Source organism: Pagrus major, chromosome 4, assembly GCF_040436345.1.
Source record: "Pagrus major chromosome 4, Pma_NU_1.0".
Taxonomy (NCBI): Eukaryota; Metazoa; Chordata; class Actinopteri; order Spariformes; family Sparidae; genus Pagrus; species Pagrus major.
In genome coordinates this window covers 6,195,134-6,217,826 of record NC_133218.1, presented here as the reverse complement: position 1 = coordinate 6,217,826, position 22,693 = coordinate 6,195,134, and the positions used below count along the sequence as shown (strand labels likewise).

Sequence of the window (22,693 nt, the reverse complement as noted above, 5' to 3'; positions counted from 1 at the left end):
GTAACATTCCAGAGGGAAATATTCTACTGTTACTCCACTACATTTAGCCTATTTGATAACTTTAGTTACTTGTTACTCTGCAGCATCAGAGCCAAAGTAGCTCATTTTTTTTAAATTATTTATTTATCAGCGATCAGAAAAATCAAATACTGATTCCAATAATTGAAAATAATGCTGAATATCAGATTCAAACCCATAGTATACATATATATATATACACATATATGTCAAATTTACTTTTACTTGTACTTTAATATATATTTCATAATCATATATTTCTTCATATTACAGGCCCAAAAACGACTGCTTTGTACTAACATATCAGTAAATGAACTGCTGAATGATAAACTCTATTCCTGACACTAATGCACATGAAGGTCAACTTATTTTTTATTTTAAAAGTGAACTCTGACCTGCGCAACTTTAAACCTGCTTTTACCCACTTTTATATCTGACAGGCGTGTAATGTGTGTTATAATTCTGTTAGCAGCGAAGAAACAACTCATTTTCCACGTGTGAAGATGTAACAGGAGTGTGTTTGTGTGGCTTCATTCTGAAATTCACCCCTGATGCGCCTCAGGGCCGTGGTGTGTTCAACTCGACTGGAATGACTCGCAACTCGTGATGACTCCCCCCCATTCCTGTTGGACCTTAAAAGATGCTCTCTCCCCCCCAATAATCTCTCTGCGTGCAGCTCGTAGTGTAGTGTAGTGTTAGATGCAGCGCTCACAGGCAGCTTCAGCTCACATTTAATCTTTTGCAGGCTTGTCAGGCTGAAGAAACATACTGCATGCCTCCCTGGAGAAGTAATTTCTAATTCCACTTCACTGACTGCATTGACAATGAATAAGGGGGCAGCTCTGCAGAGAAAGAAGAGAAAAGATTTTATACCTTACTTTCTAGGATTTGTATTATTTTTGTACTGCAGCGTCCATCTTGTGTCATATACAGCACAATCAGCTGAGGGGACCCACTCTGCCAGGGTGCGTCGGGCTCTGGGTAAGACATTAAATGTGTGTGTTTGTTTGTGGTGTTTTGAATGTGACGAAAGTCCTTGGTAGGTTTGTTTTGTTAGTATAATCTGATTTTAACGCGTCATTATAAATGCCACGGCTCATTTTGGTGTTGTGAGAAATCCATTGTGGCTCAGCAGCTGTGAAACTCATGTCTGATTGGCATGAATCACCGTGAAACTGCTCTGAACACTCCAAACTGTCTCCAGCAACAAGATGCTTGTTTTATGACGGATTTTGTCAGTGATGTTGTGTGTGTGTGTGTGTGTGTGTGTGTGTGTCAGAGAATGAGACAGAGTGTATCTCTCCACAGTCCTCAGAGTTTCCCGGCGGGTTCTTCACGGTGCAGGAGAGGAAGGATGGAGGGCTCGTCATCTATTTTATGATCATCTTCTACATGCTGCTGGCTGTCGCGATAGTCTGCGATGATTACTTTCTGCCCTCCTTAGAAGTAATCAGTGAACGTGAGTAACGTGAAATACCTTGCTTGCGTCATCATTGCATCATTAAACATTGCTATTTTAATAAGTGATGGTAAATGGATCATTTGCACTGGTTTTATTCTTTTATTTAAACGCCACAGCAGTCACAGACATTCAGTGGTAGAGAGTAACTAAGTACATTTACTTAAGTACTTAGGTATAGTTTGGAAGTATTTGCACTTTACTTGAGTATCGCCATTTTCTGCTACTTTATATTTCTACTCTGCTACATTTTAGATGCAAGAATAATCCTTTTTGCTCCTCTAAATGTATTTGACAACATACTATAAGTTACTTTCAGTTACTTTCCAGATTCAGATTAATGCTGCAAGCTTTACTGATCCCCAGGAGGAGGTTCACAAGCTGCTAGAGCCGACTGATATATCGGTTAGCCGATATTATCGAACGATATCAGCCTATTACAGATATATCTGTATTGGCATGTATTTCCTCCGATGTGAAAACTTTTTTTGGAGATTATAATGTATCATGCAGTAAAAGCTGCTTGGGGTAATTTATGATTATTAAATTCCCAGTGTAGTTCCCTCTTTTAGTGCACTGATATCAGTCTGAAGTTTATTTATGTTAATTTATGTTGAATATCATGCCTCTGTGACATGTCTCTGTCTCTGTCACAAGGATCATTGCAAAGAATATGCACATATCAGTCAATATAGTGATATCAGAATTATTTTTTAACTCACCAATATCGACAACAGCCTCAAAAACCAAGTATCGGTCAGGCTCTACAAGCTACCCTACAGTATAAAAAGTACTATATGTGAAATATAAATAAATAGGAATTGGTCCACATTGATGCATCAAAAGAATATAAAATACTGTGCATTATTCTGAAATAGGCCATTCTGCGCAATGAGTCCTTACTTTAAATGCTTAAGTTTTAATGCTAATACTTTTGAACTTTCACTTGAGTGAAATTGGAAATGTTGGACTTTTTACTTGAATCAGACTATTTCTACAACTTTTACTTAAGTATATAAGATCTGAGTACGCCTTCCACTACTGCAGATATTATAGTTTTGGATTGGACTTCAAAGATGTTATTGGACTTTAAAGAAAACTTAAATATGTGGACAGATTGTGTAAATATATAACCTGTATAAATAATATGATATGTAATGTGCATAGCTGATTGAACAGTTTGTTTAGTTGGATTGTAATGACTGGAGATAACTTTCATCAGGCTTTGGTCGTGTTTTTTCAACTCTGTTTCTACTTTTTACAATGTGTGTACCTTTCTCATCGATTATACCGACATCAAACTTAACGGACACTTCAAGTAATGATTGTTTTCACCACCAATTAATTTGTCTATTACTTTTCCAATGTACAATTAATTTACCAATTATTTGTTCAGCCTTTTGAAAGTCTACAAAATAGTGAAAAATTTTCAAATATCTTGTTTTGACTGACCAATGGTCCAAAACCAAAATATATTTGGCTTAAAAAAACAAACAAACAGCAAATCGTCACATTGTAGATATATATTCAACATTTTTGCTTGAATAAATGAATGAAACAATTATCAAAATGATCTAAACTGTCGACTGACTAATTGAATAATTGAGTAGCCGGTAATAAGAAGCTTAACTATTAAAATCTTACAGGGGGTGGATGAATAACATACCTGTATCATAATATATTTCATACATTAGACATGGCCCTACAATTTACTGTTGGACAGCTTATCATCAGATGTCTCTATTATTTTGTCCACATCATGTAAACTGGTGTATTGTTGGTGTTTCGTGTTTTTCTCTCAGGTCTGGGACTGTCTCAGGATGTAGCCGGAGCCACGTTTATGGCAGCTGGGAGTTCTGCACCTGAACTGGTCACAGCCTTTCTGGGTAATCACGCATTAATAGAATAATTACAACCAGCTATGTTGGTGATGATGACAGCAGCAGCAGCAGCAGCATCAGGGTCACTGTCCCAACCTGATGAACTGTGACTCACCGCCATATGGGAACAGAGAGGGACTGTGGCCTTTTATTAGGGCATTTTTTCTCTCAGCACTTGATTATTTTTGCTTGTACTTACTCTGCTTTTTCATCAATGCGTCCACATCGTCCCTTTCCTCAGAGCTAATATGTGCTCTTCATGTGTTTCAGGTGTGTTTGTGACAAAGGGAGACATCGGGGTCAGCACCATCGTGGGATCGGCAGTCTACAACCTGCTAGGAATCTGTGCTGCATGTGGACTCTTGGCCTCTATGGTACAGTCTGACACAATATTCAGACAAAGATTACCCACCTTGTACATAAAGTTTCACCTTTTCTGGGTCAAAGCAGAAGAATCATTGTATATACTGTGTTGTTTAAGCTGTAAACTGTTTATTTTGTTTAACAGGCAGGGCGACTCACCTGTTGGCCTCTGTTCAGAGACTGCCTGGCATATGGCATCAGTGTCTCTGCTGTTATTGCCATCATTTCAGATAACAAGGTGTACTGGTGAGTGCATTTGTTTGCACTAACACAATATCAGGATGTATTTACTTGATCTTCAGACCTTACCCTGTGTACATGTAAGGTGGTTATAAAACACAAAGTCATCCTGCTGTTTATTGCGTCTTGCGACACCGAAAGCAAAAAAAAATAGACCACAAAAACAACTGTACAATAGTGAGTCACTGACGTTTATTACACTGACAGTGCAGAGCAGTAAATGTCCTTTAAATCCTACAACATCACATCATAAACACAGTGATTGCAGTAGCACTCAGTGTTTATGAAAGAATTTCATGTGCAATGGAATTAATTTTATTTGATAGGAACACAGGATGAGCTGATAAAGAGCACAGCTTTATTGTGATCAGGATACAGAACCTCGTAAAAGATGGACTACATTTTTTCTTGGGAAATAAAAAGAAAACAAAACCAAACTGTCATAAAAACAAACAAAAACTTTGAAAACAACTCCAAAATAGTCTCATCCAATGATTCTTGCAAAAAGCTATTTTAAAAATCACCTGATTGACACAAAACACTCTCTGAGGTCATTTATAAACTGTATGTCTTCTGTTGTAAATCTTCTAAAAGCGACATCCATTTGATTAGATATTGTAAGTGACTTGCTCAGATGTTATCACATGGCCGAGGTCCTGTACTTAGGTCACATGATAAAGTTGTATTCTCTGAAGTAGGCCATGGGATTTTAGTCAAAAGCTCCAACAACAGCTTACTAAGTGGACCTTGCATTTAGACTATATACTAGAGTGGGACTGATCAGATCCAATATCAATATCAAGTGCCTTTACTGAAGTAGTTCACTCATCTCATATCAACTACTGATCCACATACTAGTCCAGATTCCATAATCAAGAAAATGAATATATGTAATAATGCAGTTTTAAGCCCATAGTCAAAATGATGCAGCACAAATTAATTACTTAATCAGTAATTAAAGTGTCTATAAAGATATCAAGTAGTCCCCAGATGTCTTGTGCTGGACTGTGAACATACCACTGCAACTGAGTCCTTAGGTTGGAGATATTTTAGTTACAGCTGCAACCATGAATTAATTAGCATTCATCCTATTAAATTAATCGCTACCTATTTTGATAATTGATTACTGAAAAAAAAGTCAAATTACTCTGGTTTCTTTCCTCCTCTGTGACAGTTAACTCAATATCTTTAGGTTGTGAACAAAACAGACATTTGAAGTAGTCATCTTGGGCTTTGGGAAACAACGATCAACATTTTTCACAATTTTCTGGCATTTTATAGCATCTGACTCAAGTCTTTTGGTCTGAGCCTCAAGTAACTCCCAAGTCATTTTTTCTTATGCAAGTCAAGTCACAGGTTGTGTCAAGTCGAGTTGAGTCCTTAGTTAAGGCAAGCCAAGTCCAAAGTTCAGTCCCTTAACCTCCCACAGATTCTGCAGTCTTACCCGCAGTTTTTATGTAACTGGTTCAAAAAGTATGGCAATGAATTGTATTTATACTATAACTGATAATCAGTGAAATACATGTAATTAAACAAAAAACTAATAATTTTGTTAAAGCTTATTTATTACTTAATTTCCTTCCCCATCACTTTTAAACAGCAAAATGCAAAATACAATCTGAACTGAAAAAAGTGGATTGGTACATGTCTACTGTTAAATGCTTAAATCTGTACGGGGGTCATTAAATGAATCTTAATGCTCAAACTGTGTCATTTGTCTCCAGGTATGACGCTGCCTGTCTGCTGATGGTCTACGTCGTCTACATCATAGTTCTGTGCTTCGACCTTCGCATCAGTGAGTTTGTCCTGAGGAAGCTGAGCCCCTGCTGCACCTGTCTGGGTAAAGGATCCGGTGAGAAGACGGAGACGCAGCCTCTGATGGGCTGGAACGACGTCACCAGTCTGCGAGTCCACAGTCGGTCCAGAACAGACAGCGGGATCTTCCAGGACGACTCGGGATATTCTCACCTGTCCCTCAGCCTGCATGGCCTCAATGAGATTCCTGAAGGTATTTTCAGTATGTTTCCACCTCTATGACCCCCTGATGATGTTTTAAGAATCTACTCATTGACATGTTTCATCCAGCAGAGCATAAAAGTGTGTTTGCTGTGCCGGAGAGCGACCTGAAACGGATCTTCTGGGTTCTCTCCTTGCCCATCATCACCCTGCTCTTCCTGACCATACCTGACTGCAGGAGAAGGTTCTGGAAGAAATGGTTCATGATAACCTTCCTCATGTCAGCTGTCTGGATCTCGGGGTTCACATACATACTAGTGTGGATGGTCACTGTGGTCGGTAAGATCATTGCTGAACTTAGCATGATGAGCTTGTGTTAGAATCAGTTCATTTCCTTCGTCTTTGCAGTTGAGCTGCAGGTGGAAATCAGGCTTCGCTCACTGGGTTATAGAGCCTCTGTGGATCACAAGTGTTTGAAACTTGTGAGAAGAAATGTCTCATTCGCAGAGTAGAATCACATGTTGGTCTGCTGGCTAATTCCTGAGATGCCATTGTCCTGGAAAGTTAAGAGGGGGGTTATTGTAGCTCCAGTGGGCCATGTGCCTGCCGAGCCGCAGCAGGATTACAGCCTGCTTCACCCTGAAGGAAACACCGTCATGTGAGCTGTGCGTGTACATACAGAGCGACCCACAGGCATGGGTCCAAGAACAGCTTTACCCCCACCCATCCACAACAGAGATGTAAACTATGAAACTGACCTAGGATCAGGCCAAAAGGGCAGCTTCATCATGTGATGGTGGCAGGTCTACTGAAGTATAATGAGATTATTATCCCCTAGTCGTCAGATAGACTCACATGCGAGGAGAGTTAAGGCTTAAATAAGAGCAGGCATGGGACCGAAAAGGTACAAACGTGAAGTATGTGACTGAGAATGTTTCTCTGTTCCATCTGCATCAACGATGATGATTTAAGTTACAGTGCACAGGCAGGATGGTCATGATTCATTGGAAGTGTTGGTTCAAAATACGAGGTTAAAATTTGGACTCCATAGGAGCTGAAAGGAGGTTTTCCCACAATGGTCTCCAATCAGAATCATAGGTACCACTGAGGACACACAGTTATGTACTTACAAATTTGATAATTGATAATGGGGTAGTGTATAGTGACATGAAAAGAAGTGTGCACTCAAGAATTACACACATATTACACAGAAATTAAAGACATTTAGTAGTCGCCCCTGAACCCTCAACTGGAACAGAAGCAGCCACTGGGAGCGGTTCCATCATTGTGTAAATTTTTATTGGATAAATGGATATTGCTCCTGATGTGCAGGAGTCGCTTTGCACGGTACGCTCTGCGACCAGTGTGTTAATGTTGACTTCTGTTGCAAATGCTTCGAGTGGTTGGTAAAACTAGAAAAGCACTATATAAATACAGTCCATTTAACATAAATGCAGAGAAGAGTTTTGCACCGGAAGTGTTCTGGTTTCCATTTGTAATCCGTTAGTGGTCCAACAACTATTGACAGATCACGTCTGGTATGTGTGGAGAACAAAAGAGGCCGAACAAGTTGGCTATCGCTTGAAGACAATGAAACTTTTAGTGTTTTTCAGCGCATCCATCTTCACGTCTGAAGTTGCTAATTGGACTGAAAAATATGACTGGTGCACAGAAAAGAAAGTCTTTGGCCCGTACAGTCGCTATCCAGTTATATACTGGCTACACCGGAAGTGCAGAACCAATAAGCCTTTGTCCCAAGAGACAGGGGCCAATGGGTTCTGAGATTGCCACCAGACTTACAGATCTGGCACCAGAACATATTGTAAGAGAAAAGATTTACAGTACATATAATAAAACAGTTAAATGTTGACTGAAACATAGAATGTTATACCTGTATTTTCTCAAATGCTCAGAAATTGTACAGAGCTAAATGAGTGGCTACTTGATATTTGCTTCAGTGGGTGGGCTCTGCTGGGGGAGTCCTGGCTACAGCCCTGCCTCCAGTGATAATTTATTAACCCTGTAACCACGGTCGGTATCAGCTGATGGTCTTTACTTGCTTGATGTTGTTGGAGGAGGCAGACTCTTTTCAATTTTTTTGTTACCATTATGCGGTGGTGGAAAGTGCAATTTTGTCCTGTCAAGTGAACACCTTGTATCTCCATGTTTGTGATAAACTGAGGGATGAAGCGTACCTTTATGGGTTGAGAAAATTATTCTTCTTAAGCTCACTGCTGTTATGTTTATGCAGGTGAGACCCTCGGCATCCCTGATACAGTTATGGGACTCACTCTGCTCGCTGCTGGAACCAGTATACCTGACACTGTGGCCAGTGTGATGGTGGCCAGAGAAGGTAAACAGCAGGGTCACATTCTGTTGTGTTCTGTGTGAATACAGATTTAAACCCAGTATGTAAACATGTTTTCTGTTCATCAGGGAAAGCTGACATGGCCATGTCCAACATTGTGGGCTCCAATGTTTTCGACATGCTCTGCCTGGGCCTGCCTTGGTTCATCAAGACTGCCTTTGTGGACACAAACAACCCTGTAGAGGTCAACAGCACTGGGCTGGTCTTCATTTCCTGCACGCTCCTCCTATCCATCGTCTTCCTTTTTGTATCCGTTCACATTAACGGATGGAAGTTGGACTGGAAGTTGGGAATCGTTTCTCTCATCTGCTACATCCTCTTTGCAACTCTGTCCATCCTGTATGAGCTGGGGATTATTGGGAATAATCCTGAAAGACTGTGCAGTGACTGATCTGACCTCCCGAGGACTGAAGCCATATCCTCTGAGACTAACAGTACAAAAACACAAGTGTCAAGCCTAGAATGTCAAACCAAGGAAGTTTTGTCCCCTTTACATACCGTTAAAGATACTGTGCCATGACAGACATGTGCTGGTCACATCTCAAGAAGAGGATGATAATATATATGTCACTAAAGGTGGAAATGTGCCAAAGATCACTCTCTTGTGTTTGTGTAGCTGTCAGACCAGACGCCTTATATGAAGAAGACCTGTTATCAAGCTCTGAGGTGTCTTCTGTCTTACTCAAGAACCATAAACAGAAAATGTGCCACCACAGGAGTGACTGCAGAGTTCAGATAAATCCAGAACTGACTGGTCAGAGTCAAGTAATAAAAAAGGTGTCAACTATAATCACGTGGCCTTGTCCTTCCTTTTAGGTCGGTGGGTGAGTTGGGACAAAGAGGCACCAACTACGCAACACTGATAAGGTTTTATGAGCCCTTTTATAAGTCCTTACCGTCGGCAAAGAGGAAGGGGGAAAGAGCCACAAATAGCATCAAAAACAAAGAACTTTTCATGTTTCTTTTCTTATCTAGAAAGTAAAAATAGATTTACTTGTTTACAGATTACTGCAAAGCTTATATGGACTCAAGACACTGATCCATTCTTAGATTTGTATCAATGCAGTACAATCAAGTGACTTTCTAATGCAAGGTGAGACAAAACTACCAACAATCAGAGATCTGGGACGTACAATAGCTTCCTGTGGTTACTGTTGGACACCATACTACAGCTGAATGATAACTTTTATTGTCCATCAATATGTATATTATTTTCTTGATTAATCTTTTAGTTGCTTGGTCTATAAAATGTCAGAAAATGGTGAAAACTGTCAGTGGTTCCCAAAGACCAAGATGACGTCCTCAATCACTTATCAAAATAGTTGGCCATCAGTTTAATATTTAACAACTAATCGATTACTCGTTGCAGCTCTACACCACACCTAAAAAACTCTGTTCTCACTTTGTTCCAACTGCTGCTGCCTTCGTCATTAATATGGAATTTCCCCACTTCCTGGAAGCCACCGTATGGCAGTGTTGAGCCATAATGCTTTATAGATAAACACCTCAGGCTCAGTTTACACAATGTGAAGAACAACTTCCAGACTTTGATCCCACAAGACTTTACAACCACCAGGTTTAAAAATTAAGAAGTTTATTTGTTCAAATTAAAAAGGGTTTACAAAACAAAGATAAAAGAGCTATGTAGTATATATAAACAAAAGAAAAAGAGAAAAAAAAGAAATGAAACTGTGGACACATGGAGATATGAAGTAACTGTGTTTTTAAAACAAAACAAAAGATCATTGGCAAAAGGGCTGAATGTGGAAGTGTGTTAGCAGGACTTCTACAAAAGCTCTAGGCGTTGCGATCGATGCGGACGTCCACCTCTCGGCCGTTGATCTTGGTTCCATTCATCATCCTGCAGGCTTTCTCGGCGCTCTCTGGAGAGTCGAATCTCACAGTTCCACAGCCCTTTGACTTCCCGTTCTCCATCTTGATCTCTGCGAACATGACCTGGCCTGCAATGGACAAGAAAGAGAGATGAGAGATTTCTGAAATCATAGTGTTTCACAAAGTGTTGATGAGTGGTAAATCTGTCATTTTGGCATTAATGTTCTGTAAATCAAGCAATTAAGATTTAATACATTCTGAGTAATTCATACTAAAGCCAAAGACATACCGCAGTGACTGAACTTCTCTTTCAGCTTTTGCCATGTCAGGTCATAGGACAGCTGCAACACAGAAATCAGAAATTCAGTCAATACATTTGACAACATGAATATAGTTGAGGCAAGAGGAAGGTAAAGTATGTCAAACAAATACGTCATAAAGAGCTTATTATGCTTACGCCAACAGCTTAACTCTACTGTAAAGTACAGCATCAGTAAATTCATCCAAACAACTCAGTTGTAAAAAACTCATTTACAGAATCATTATTACATTAATACATAACAAGTAGGCCTGTCACGATAACAAATTTTGCTGGACAATAAATTGTCCCAAAATTTATTGCGATAAACGATAATATTGTCGTTTAGGTACCATTTTTCAAATATAATGATGTTCTATAAAAATGCAAATTCACCCCTTTTAAAGATCAATGAACATTTATTTTTAAATTAAAATGTAATTGTTATATAAAAAGACATTGCAAATATCCAAAATAAATAAACAAAACAACCAATAACAATGAATGACATGGACTCTCAAAAAAATTAACTTAAATAAAAACCTTACCACACTGAAACTATAAATAAACAACATTTGCCGAAATGCCGGCTTTTCGACGGTATTAAAGGGCTGCATTTCTTGTGCAATGTAGCGAACTACACTGTCTGTTAGTGCGCACCATTTAGCACTGTCACGCTTATATTTTGTTTGCTTAGCAAACGCACCACTAATGGTGGCCTGTCGCCAAGACGGAGACTGCCCCTCTGTAGTTTTGGTAGCAGTGTTTTTTTCCAAGCTGGGAATACTGCATGGGATGGTTGTGCTTCAAATGCAGGTTCAGATTAGTTGTGTTACCACTTTTGGTTACCACCGTTTTGTGGCAGATGCGACATACTGGCTCATTCAGGTTTAGTTGCTCACCGCGGTCATTTGGCTTGAATCCAAAGTGCTCCCACACATCCGCCGTTGATTTTAGCTTTGCAACGAACTCCATGTTGTCATCCAAATCTCTCTCTCTCTCTCTCTATCTCCATTCCTCACCTGTCTCGCATGCTGCACTGTGTACGCCAGGAGACCCGCCCCTCCCCCTCACACACACACAGACAAAGAGTGAGTGATTGACAAGATGGTTCACTCCACGGAGGAGTAAGGAACCGCGAGTAATCAGTCAAGATCAATGCACTGGAGTTAACTCTCTTGACATCCAGTGTCTTTGATAAATGAAAATTATCGACCCCAGAAAACTTATCGACCTCATTTTTTGTTATCGTTAGATTAATTGATTTATTGATTATCGCGACAGGCCTAATAACAAGCATGGGCTGAATCCCATTAAAACCTCGATCTATACTTGGGCATTAACGCATAGAGAAATGTTACTAAAATAGTCATTAAGTGGCTCTGTCTCTCCCATCTAATTTAATACACTTCCAATTCTCTATACTAGCATAGCTGTCACATATCCAGCCCACACTTACATTTCGCACAAAGATCTGACAGCCTCCTTTGGAGCCAGAGCCTCTGTCAGACATGCCTCCACCCATGTGGCCCCCGCCTCCGTAGCCACCAAAGCCACGGTTCATGTCCATTCCTGACATGCCCATACGGTCAAAGCTGGAGCCCATCCGGTCCATCGACATGCTGCCCATTCCACCACCTGCAACACACATAGACACACACACTCTTGTAATGAGTAAACAACTTAAACTAATGTATTGAACAGGTTTGTATATAGAGGTTATTCTAGCTTATGACGGATTTATATTAATTACATTTTAAGACAATATTTGCATACTGAAACTGCCATACACTAACATTACAATACCTTTCACTATGACACATAGCTCTTCATTAAACACTGCATAAACACTGTTAAACTATGTAAGTATTCCATTAAATCAGAACAAGAGCTGTCAGAGAGCCCAATGTCACTGTAACATTGTTTACACAAAGGCAGACTTTGGACAAGTTTGTTTTCTTAATCACAAACTCAACAAGGAAGTCCATTCTGTGCACTGCCCCATTTTGAAGTGTGCAGCGTCAAATGCAAAGCAGACGGCACTGGGTGCAGTGATGTTTGTGCATCTCCAAGCACAAATACATGAAACCAAATAGCAACAGTGCAAAGTGCACAAGTGGATTAGAAATCAGAGGGTGTGGTGATTAATAAATAAACTCTCTGTCAATGACATCACTGGTCTCATTGCTCACAGTGAGGTATGACAACAATTGTTCAACAAATGGAAACAAATGATAGAGAAAATTCCTACTGTTTTCTAGATGATGGCAAAGCAACACATATCTGCAGCCAAACGACAGTGTTATGCTTTTCACGAACAAAACGTGAGAAGCAAGGGCACAATGACCCACTGAATTGATGGGCCGCTATAAACTGATGTGCCAATTTTTAACCGCCCACTCTGATGTGTGTATAATTGTATGGGCCTGTTCTGCAGCAGTCTGGTATCATTTGCATGTGATTTAAATCAGGGTAAACACAGAAGATGGCAGTACACGATGGCACTGAGCTCTGGTGCAATACTTCTTATGAGAGGCTGCAGATTTGTCGACACAGCTGTTCTGCTCCCTCCAAATGGCTTTCATACAGTATAAGCTAGGGCTGCAACTATTATGTTCACTGTCAATCAGTCTGCTGATTATTTTCTCAATTAGCCGTTAGATCTGTAAATGTTAGAAAATGGGGAAAGATGTTGACCACTGTTTCCCAAAGACCAAGATGTTGTCCTCAAATGTCTCCACAATGAAATGATGGGAGGAAAAGAAACCAGAAAATATTCACATTTAAGTAGCTGGAATCAGGGAATTTTGTCTTTTCTTACTTAATATATTACTCAAACTGATCAGTTGATTTTAAAAATAGCTGGTGATTAATTTTGTTTTCATTGCAGCTCTAGCAAAAAGCAGCTGTGGACAGCAGACACTGCAAGAATCATATCAATCTATATTAATTCAAAGATCAATGCAGACCGCTTTTCCTACTTCAGCCACATTATTATGAAGTAAACTGCTGGAGAGCTTTGAAAAATTTCAATTTAAACACTGTTTGGCAAATAGTCTTTTTGTTGCAACTGTGGGCACAACATCATGCACACACTGTCTGTCCCAATGTGAATCACTATTGATCCAACTGCAGTATGCATCATACACCAGTGTACGGGACTTCATGGTCTGTTTAAGGACAACACAAGAGCAGAGCCAATGTTTGTACGGAGGTCATCTGAAAAAAGGACAGTCTCTCAAACATCTGGCCCTCCTTATTACCTATTCACCAAGGCATGACACACAATGACTTTCTGCATCATGGACCTCAAATTCTGACGTTTACATAATTGGCTACAAACATTCAAAAGTCAACAGTAATAAAAGAGGCCCCATGGCTCTGCTAGAGCTGTACCCCCAAAGGTAATGTGTACCTATAGAGGATGAATTGATGTTTAACAGATTTAGAAAAACAGTGGATGGAATATTTAATGTACCTAATCCAGTCCCCATGTGCCCCATGCCACCACTGCCCATGCCTCCTCCAAAACCTCCACCTAAAAAGTAGATAAAGCGAGTTAGTGCAGATTAGATTAGACCGTAACACCATAACTTAACACCAGCATACAGAGAATCAGTCAGCCTATAGACAGACCACCACAGAGGACAAAAAGGCAACCCCTGAACACCCCAACAAACTACTTGCATGAAATCCTATGACAGAAGTATCACTCACCCATTCCACCAAAAGAATCCCCAAATCCTCGATTCATTGGCATGTCACTGTGGCCAAAGTCCCGATCCATTCCACCCATCCCTGACCGGTACATATCTCAACAGGAAAAAAATGTAACCTTAGATTTAAGATAGGGACAGTGCAAAGGTTCTTCTCCCCATTTACAGAATAACACCCCAGAACAAACCTCTACCCAGTAGGAGTGAATGCAGTCTCTTACCTCCCATCCTGCCAACTGGTGCCATGTCTCTCCCTCCAAAGCCGCCCATGTTGCCCATGGTGTCCATGCCCCCGAAGCCACCACCACCGCCTCCACCACCACCACCACCACCACCACCACTCATTCCTGTTAGATGCAGCACCAAGTTTGAACAAAAGTCTCTCATTCCTCCACAAACAGATGATGATGGCTTTCACAGGGAAACTCATGTACTCGCAAAAACCTTACCTCCTCCAAGTCTGTTCATTCCACCACAACCTGGAACATCCATACCTGTGGCAGAATATGTCAGTCAGATCGTGTTAAAGCACACATTATATCTATTTACATCAAATGGGTATATTATATATTCATGGAAAGACATTGTGTGTGGTCTGATTTTCACTGTTAAAAAAAAAAAAAAAAAAAGGTGCTTTCAAGTAAAATGTAGGTCACATCCGAGTCATGTAAGGAGGAGCGCTACCTTTCTTATCTCTTTAACCCACTGCTGCAGGAACAAAAGATGAGCCGTGAAAATGTCAGCTAACACTTGATGGTTGAATGGTTTACACATTAACTGTGTACATAAGGTTTGCCGGAATATTATTACAGAATGATGTTCAGAGTTGTTGATCAGTGCTTCCTTGTGCTACTCGTGATGACCAGCTAGTGGAGATGTATCTGATTAACTTTGATAAACATTTTCTTTCATTTCATTGTATGTAATGTACTGTAGCAGCCCACGTGAGCATTTGCACGTGCACAACACAACTGAAGACACTGATAAAAATATTTCAGAGGTGACTCACCTCCAGGCCCCATGGAGCCCATTCCACCTCCTCCGCCGCCGCCGCTAAGACGGTTGGCATTAATAGGCTGCCCTCCTGGCCCCAGTCCCATGCCAATACCACCTAGACCACCTACACAGAAAACAGAAGAAAATAATTGATTTCATACCGCAGAAAAATTTAAACAAAGCTAGATAAATAATCACTGATGCTACTGACATTCATCATCACAGACTTTCCCAGGAACTTATAGAATGCAGTTTATAAAAAGATAAAAAAGACACATTTAATTTTATAATCCTTTATTGCAAGTGCAAAGCACCAATTCAAAAGTAAGATGTACTGCTTAGAGCAAGGGTGCAACATTTTCCCTTAACTAAAATTTAATGGTGGGCCACGGGCCAAGGCAAACACCTGTACTAATATTTTTCCAGAAAATTGTACTAAATCTGAAGTCCCCTTAACTAACTGACTTCCTGACAGTGTCACTCTGTCAACCATCCCCAAGCTATGAAAAGTGATTACATAGTAGTTGTCCTACATATTTAGAGAGCACTATTACCTCACAAAGTATTAAACAGCATAAACGGATTCATATTACAATCTCTTTAATTCATTTTTGCATTACTTTCACTAGAACATCTGGTGGGTCAAATTAAACCTCGTGAATTTGCCCCACTGGCCCCACTTTGGGCAGCCCTGGCTTAGTGCATACTTTACATTAAAACATATACAGACATTGCCTTTAGGTATAAAAGATGTTATTTATCCACCCATGTGTCATACCATTTTTATTTGTGCAGTATTTCCATATCCTATTTTGGTGCAACATGTCTTAACTTTCAGTGCAGACATCAGACTTTTGTCCATTCCATTAATAAACAAGCACACCGTGGCATGGGCACATACTCTAACTCCACTTGACTGTCTTTTGATATAAGGGTTTTCACTAGACTACTACTTCCAAGTTATTAATGTTTTCCAATAAACCAAACTTATTTCTTTTGCAAAAATAATGTTTGTCACCAGAGTCAATTTAATTGCAGTCTGTGTTTACACCAAAAACCTGCCATTTAAATAAATGCTGAGAAGAATTCCTTCTCATGCAAGTCTCTTAATACCTAACTGCTGTATCAACCACTACTTCTTTTATCATGTCGTTAAGCATGAACCACCATGCAGTGTGCTGATAGTATACTCACGTGGTAACTGAGGTGTTTTTTCTACTTGACGGAAATCATCAGGGGGAAGAGATTTCTCATCCTATAAAACACAGCAAAAGTAAAAATTCATGCTCTCATCCTGTACAGCTGAAGTTATATAATGAATAAAAATAACATACCATTTTAACATGCATCTGTCTGTCAAAGAGCATCTGTCCATTAAACATGGCTGAGTCCAGAGTCAAGGGGAAGGTCACAGTAAAATTGTAAAGCATTGATTTTTTTCTATTTTAGTGTTCAGTTTTGAAGGATACAAATGGCCTGCACAGCCTCTAGCGACTGCTCGAAAGTCACTGTTCCCATCCCGCGACTCTTTCCGTCTTTATCCTCCTTGACGTCGGCTCGTTTCACCACACCTGCCATGCCAAACACCTCCTTTAACTTCTTCCAGCCCACCTTGAAATCCAGCTGTAAAACAACAAGACATGACCATTTTTAATGAACATGAATAATCATGACTGGCTATAGTAAGAAATTGTTTATTACTGTGTCCTCACATTGGCCACAAACACTGTGTTGCCAAGTCGTCCGGCCTGCAGAGCATGGATGACGTCAGGTGGGATGTTAGGGTTGTTGGCAATGGAGGGTGGGATGTTCATCCCGCCAGGCCCCATGTCCTGCCCGCGACCTCCCTGTTGACCTCCTCCCATGCGCTGAAGCACACGCCGAGCATGTTCACCATCAGGGTCCTTAAATAAGAATTACATTACAGTTTACTTCTGAGCAGCCAAATCAAGACAATCATGATGAATCAATCAGGTAATCGTTGTCCACTAACAACTGTACAATGCTATTCCACACCTGATTGTGTTAAACGTGGGGTATTCCACTGTCCATTTTAAATTTAAATTTCACTAAAAGATGTATTCTGTTGTAATAAAAGCTACAATGATTTGTGACCAGTTACACGTTTTTCAGACCTTGAATGGATTAAACCTGCAGAAAATCCACAAGCAATGTGAAAGAAAATGCATCAGCATTGTCAAAGACAATACGGAAATGTATAATCATTTGTCGCTGGAAGTATTGTGTACGGAAGCCCGGGGAGGCAAAAGCGAAAAAACATGGTAAAAATTGGTTTTGGCAGTTTTCTTTCCTCATATTTTTCTGTTAGCAGGTGAAAAATGTGTATTACATCATCACTTTGATTTTTTTGTAACTGCCAAAACCATTTTCCACCTGTTTTACAGACGTAAAAATCTGGAAAAAGCTTTTCTCACCTGTTCTTAAGTCATACACATTGTAGATAAGACAAATGCAATGCAAAAAACAAAACTGAAATCTGCTGCTACTCTGAGGAAAGATGCATCTAAAATAGTGGAGGAAAAACCTATTTCATTTACTTCTAGAAGCTAGAAGAAGAAGAAGAAAAGTTGTGATTTTGGTAGATAACAATTTAGTTTGTTGTTCTCACCTCCTTGATGTTCAGTGGCCTTCCACTCAGGTCATGCTTATTCATAGTTTCTATCGCCTTCTTCACAAACTCCTCATCTTTGAACTCCACCACACTGTTGAATCAGGGAGAGATGAGTCAGAATCAGGAGTCCACGCAAGTGAAAGATTACAAAAAAGAAGTTCTATGCTTGAGAAAGTGAGGTAGTTTCTTACCCACAGCCCTAACCAGGGGGCATCATAGGAGTTCAGGTAGCGCACACATCCAAAGTTGAGGGAGTGAACAAAATACAGTTAGAATCGAAACAAATCACGAGAACATTATAAATCTAATGTATCAACATGCTTCTAGTATTTTCTATAGTGCATGTTGGCCATATCTTGCCCACTGGCTTGAGCCAGCAGGTTGTTGGTTGTGTTTATGTCTACTACAAACAAGATTAAAACACTAATAAGAACATATTATTTACCATTATCTGAAGCAACATTGACAATTAATTGTTTAAAAACAAATAAACAATAATAGTGTACATTTTAGGACAGGTTTTTTAAAAGACATGTGACACTAAAAGATACCTACGCATTGTAATTTAACTGAAACATTGTATTGTTTTGAACTGGACACAAATACCAAGGTGCAAGATTTAAAAAAAAAAAAAAAAGCATATAAAAATTTACATTTTTTGGGATGAACCAGTTTTAGGACTGCAATAAAGAAAAAATGTGTGGTCCACCTTTACATCTATAATAAAAAAAAAAAAAACATTACAGGATCTTTGAAGACTGTTTTGTTCCTTTGAAGAGAGAGCTGTGTCATATAACAAAATTTCAAAATATGATTTTGAGCCATGAGGGTCAATCAATAAGACAAATCACACAACCCACATTTCCCTTTGGAAAATGGCCAAACAAACAAACTTTAACACCAATTGAAATAACAACAACAAAAGCAAAAGTGTACTCTTAGAAGAGTTCATTAGACTACTTTTCCAAAAAATCAACAGGACATCTCCCTTTCAAATGAATATCAATCATTAGCCATCTATCAGGCTCTAAACACAACCTACAGTATCTCCAGTTCAGTAACTTGGTAAGACCCAAAGGATCAGAACCTATAAGAGCACTGGATTAATAAGAGCCTGCTGAGGGCATTTAAAACCTCGTGCAGCAAGTTGGCCACATCACTTACCCTTGACTTTCCTTCTGCATCCTTAAAGAGCTCCACGTATGTAACCTCACCAACTACATGAGACATACAAAGGAAAAATACCAAAGAACAAAGGAATTTAAGTCACCAAGTCTTCAAGTCGCCGGTGGCCTTGGCAATGCCGCTACTGATGGAAATGTCCCATTAATGATCAACAGTCAGCCCAGACCAACATCCCACCAGACAACACCATGCCTTTCTGGGCAGTGACTGAGACACCCAAAGGCCAAGGCCAGAGAGAAACACAGCTACGTTAAACCTGGGAAATTCAAAAGACTTCAACATGATCAGTTTGTCAACAGATTCCATTCATAGCAGTTGAAAGTTTTAAACTGTCCGTTGACCTTTCAAAAGGCTTCTTAAAACCCCCATAATTCAGAGAGTAAAAACATTACAATATTTCATTCATGTTATCAAGATTCACCTTTCAACAGATGCAACAAAATCATTCAACAATCAATTCTACTGATGGTTTGAGGTTACATTTTGGAGCTGACAATGCCATAAAACAAGTGACAATGTAACTAAGTTCATCTTCCTTTTCTCACAGACATATCAGCCCAAACTAAATTGGTGTCCATCCAAAAAAGAATTTATTAAAACTCCAATGACCTAATAGCACACTATGTTGCTTCCCTACTATCCAGAGAAAGCTACAAACTAAATGACTACTGCTAGAAGCAGGATGCTCCATCTGGTAACAAAAGAAAAAGGGTCAAGAAGTTCTAATGAGCTGAGGAGCTAGAGAGAAGGGATGACACCATTCCCATCACTGGGGACATTACCTTTCTCACGCATTAGATCTTTAATTGCCTGCCACTTCATATCATAGGGGATATTGCTGATGAACACCCGGTTCCTATGAGCACCCTTCTTTTCTCCACTGTGTTTGTCTTTGTAGGGATGGTAACGGTTTCCTCGTCGGCTCCCAGAGGACTTCTCTTTACCATCATGCTTTTCTTTGGGGGGCTTAGTTTCTTCAGCATCCCTACAAAATGCACAAAGCTGCGAGTCAGAGAACAAATCTAACAGACCTGTCAATAATTGTGAGAAATAGCACGTACCCATTGTGTGTTATGTATTTTCTTCACCTGTAAGCAACACTTTCTCCCACACAGAATGAGTGGGACAGCTCAACAGCACCTCATATACACCTGGTATTAAAATGCAGTCTGTGTCTGGACAAGTTATCCAGATAAGGAAAAACTGTGTAAATGCGTAGTGCTCAGGATTCGATCAGATCTGCCTGACCACATCTTGAGGTCATCTGACCTGCATTGTGTTTCGATCTCAGAACTGAAGAAACCTCTTGGATGAGAGGTGAAATGTCTTCAAGAAACTAGAAACAAGTCCAGTTGCCTACGATACAGCACTTAGAATGTCAGGTAGGTGTAAACGCATTTCATACAATGTGTTAGTATCCGTACACAACATAACTGTATTCAGCTAACAAAAATATAGGTTGTTCAAAATTTTGAGAGCAAGCGAGCAACAAGGCTAAAAGAGAGACACCATATTCCTGATTATATGTCTCTTCTGTGCCATGAGAGTGCCAAAAGATGTGCCAAGATGTGTGTTGCACTCATCTGTGCAGCTGATCTGCTGTTAACAAGGCGATTAGTCACCGGGTGGCCAACATCCCAGTCCTGTAACATAACTGGAAAAACTGACACAATATTTTATTTATTTTTGTAATAATTTTTTTTAAATAAATTAATATACTGCATTTGCAGAATTTAGAAAAGCGGAAGAATAATTAGGAATCCGTCACAGACAGTGATTCACTAACTTTATAAAGTTTCTCCCCGCTCAGCAACTTACAAAACTGATTTTTTTTTTAAAAGGAGTCTGGGACTGATTTGCCTCCTCAAATTACTCATGAGCAGGTTTTGCTCTGGATGACGGAGATCGAATCTTAATGAAGATAATAAGAACGCATTTAAAATATCAGGTGTAAACAAAAAGGTATGATTGAATTATGTGTTATCCAGGTAAAGACCCCACTTTAAAACCAGGTGTAAATGGGGTGTAGACGTTTCATTGATGGCACTACTTACCTTGAGGAAAAAAATGTCAAAAAGGTTATTTGGAGAGCCCGACCGACTGAGATATTGGTTGGATATTATCGGCCTGTGGCAAATATATCAGTCTTGGCTATGTTGTCCAATATGAAAACTTGTTTTTACAGTATGTAATGTAGAAAAGGTTCTTGGGGTATGTTTTAATCATTAAATTACTAGTTAAGTTTACCCTTTCAGTAGGACTGATGTCATGTTAAACAAGAAAGTTGATTCTTAATCTTTAAAATATCCAGCGTCCGTTTGTCACCAGTGTTTGATAACTATATTTGAGGGATTGCTGCAAAACATCTGTGTATATTGGCCAATATATCAATATCAGATTTATTTTTTCAAAAAATCAAAAATCCAGTATTAGTTGAGCATAGAGCCTAGTTATTAGGTAACATAATGAAATCAAAACTACTACATTTCTATGACAACTCTGTAACGCTGGGACACTTTTAGGCTCCTGTGAGTGTAAAGGCAGATTAATTGATGAACAATTGACCTTTTCCCAACAATTAGGTGTAATATCAAGATACATAACATTCAACATACAGGTGGACACTTGTTTGACACTTTTTCGCTGATTTTTTTTTTACGCCCAAACAAATTAAATAAACAAACTATCTTCCCTTTCATGACTGAATAAACAAACTGACCTTAAAAAAGGACAACACAATGTTATACTTTGTTTATGTGTGGCGGACCCTGCCACCTTTCTAGCTTCAAACAGTGTTCTGGGGAACTTATTTCCCTCTGAGAACAGCTTGTTTATTCACTTATGGGGAAAAAAATAATGTATTATTACTTAATTAATGTTGTAAATGATACATATTTTATTTTTAATTTCTTCTCCAAGACCACATAGTGCCCCTTTGTAGTATAAATAATGTATGGTGAAATAGAGTCTTTATGACTCATATATTAAATAATTGTATTTATGACTGATGCAATAGACAAAAAATTCATAATTTGCAAAAATAATTAAGGTAGCCAGTGTCGTTTATTTATTAAGCCTACTTTACGGTGTAGCATCGCTGCTAATTGGAAGCTTAACTCAATGAAACGTTACGTCAAATCTGAATGAGAATAACAGGGATGCTAATGCTAGCTGACAATGTTATCTGAGATCACGTAAAGCCTAATTGATTATCACATTAGTTAAAGGGTTAAAATAGGTTCAACTCTATTATTTCACATGAGTTTCATTTCGGCATTTAGCGTTAGCAAAATACTAACGTTGTCGAGATTAGCGCCAGTCAGGCTGACCCACTACACGATGATTAGCTATGGCGAGAGAGCACAATTGTGAGAGTCCAGCTAGAATTTATACAGCATACCTTTGACGTCAAGATAGCTACAAATTTAGTAAATATCATAAAAGGTAATTAGCAGCTACAGTGTGTGTTAACAGATGACAGAGGCTTATTGGCTAACAATAGCTAGCATCACAGGACTCCATCTTAGCTAGGCTAGCTAACGGCTGCACAGACGGGACGGACAGAACAATGCATCATCTTTACTCACGTTTTCACGCCATTAGGTGTTTCCTCGGATGTGTCCTCGGTTTCGGACTTGACGGATGCAGTAGATTCCTCTTGCTTCGGCTCCTCATCAAGGCTTACAACATCTGCCATGTTGATTCTATTTGCCCAACACAACGCAAGATGCCCCTGTCGTTACGCAGTT

The 22,693-nt window shown here is 39.4% G+C and overlaps 2 protein-coding genes across 2 annotated transcripts; one reads left to right on the top strand and one right to left on the bottom strand.

The window, feature by feature from the left end:
* Positions 1 to 842: 842 nt before the first annotated feature.
* slc24a5 (solute carrier family 24 member 5) lies at positions 843 to 8,693 on the top strand. Its single transcript, XM_073465031.1, has 9 exons — positions 843 to 999; positions 1,298 to 1,477; positions 3,280 to 3,363; positions 3,628 to 3,731; positions 3,866 to 3,966; positions 5,685 to 5,968; positions 6,049 to 6,255; positions 8,168 to 8,269; positions 8,353 to 8,693. The coding sequence occupies exons 1-9, from the start codon at positions 843 to 845 to the stop codon at positions 8,673 to 8,675; spliced, it is 1,542 nt and encodes a 513-aa protein (XP_073321132.1). The 3' UTR covers positions 8,676 to 8,693.
* A 1,168-nt stretch (positions 8,694 to 9,861) lies between these two features.
* On the bottom strand, positions 9,862 to 22,693 carry myef2 (myelin expression factor 2). Its single transcript, XM_073464421.1, has 17 exons — positions 22,532 to 22,693; positions 19,727 to 19,929; positions 18,924 to 18,976; positions 17,951 to 17,958; positions 17,757 to 17,850; positions 16,840 to 17,031; positions 16,597 to 16,750; positions 16,462 to 16,511; positions 16,322 to 16,382; positions 15,141 to 15,251; positions 14,566 to 14,625; positions 14,353 to 14,442; positions 14,133 to 14,228; positions 13,894 to 13,953; positions 11,875 to 12,053; positions 10,407 to 10,458; positions 9,862 to 10,245 (listed from the first exon to the last, which is right to left on the bottom strand). The coding sequence occupies exons 1-17, from the start codon at positions 22,639 to 22,641 to the stop codon at positions 10,082 to 10,084; spliced, it is 1,737 nt and encodes a 578-aa protein (XP_073320522.1). The 5' UTR covers positions 22,642 to 22,693; the 3' UTR covers positions 9,862 to 10,081.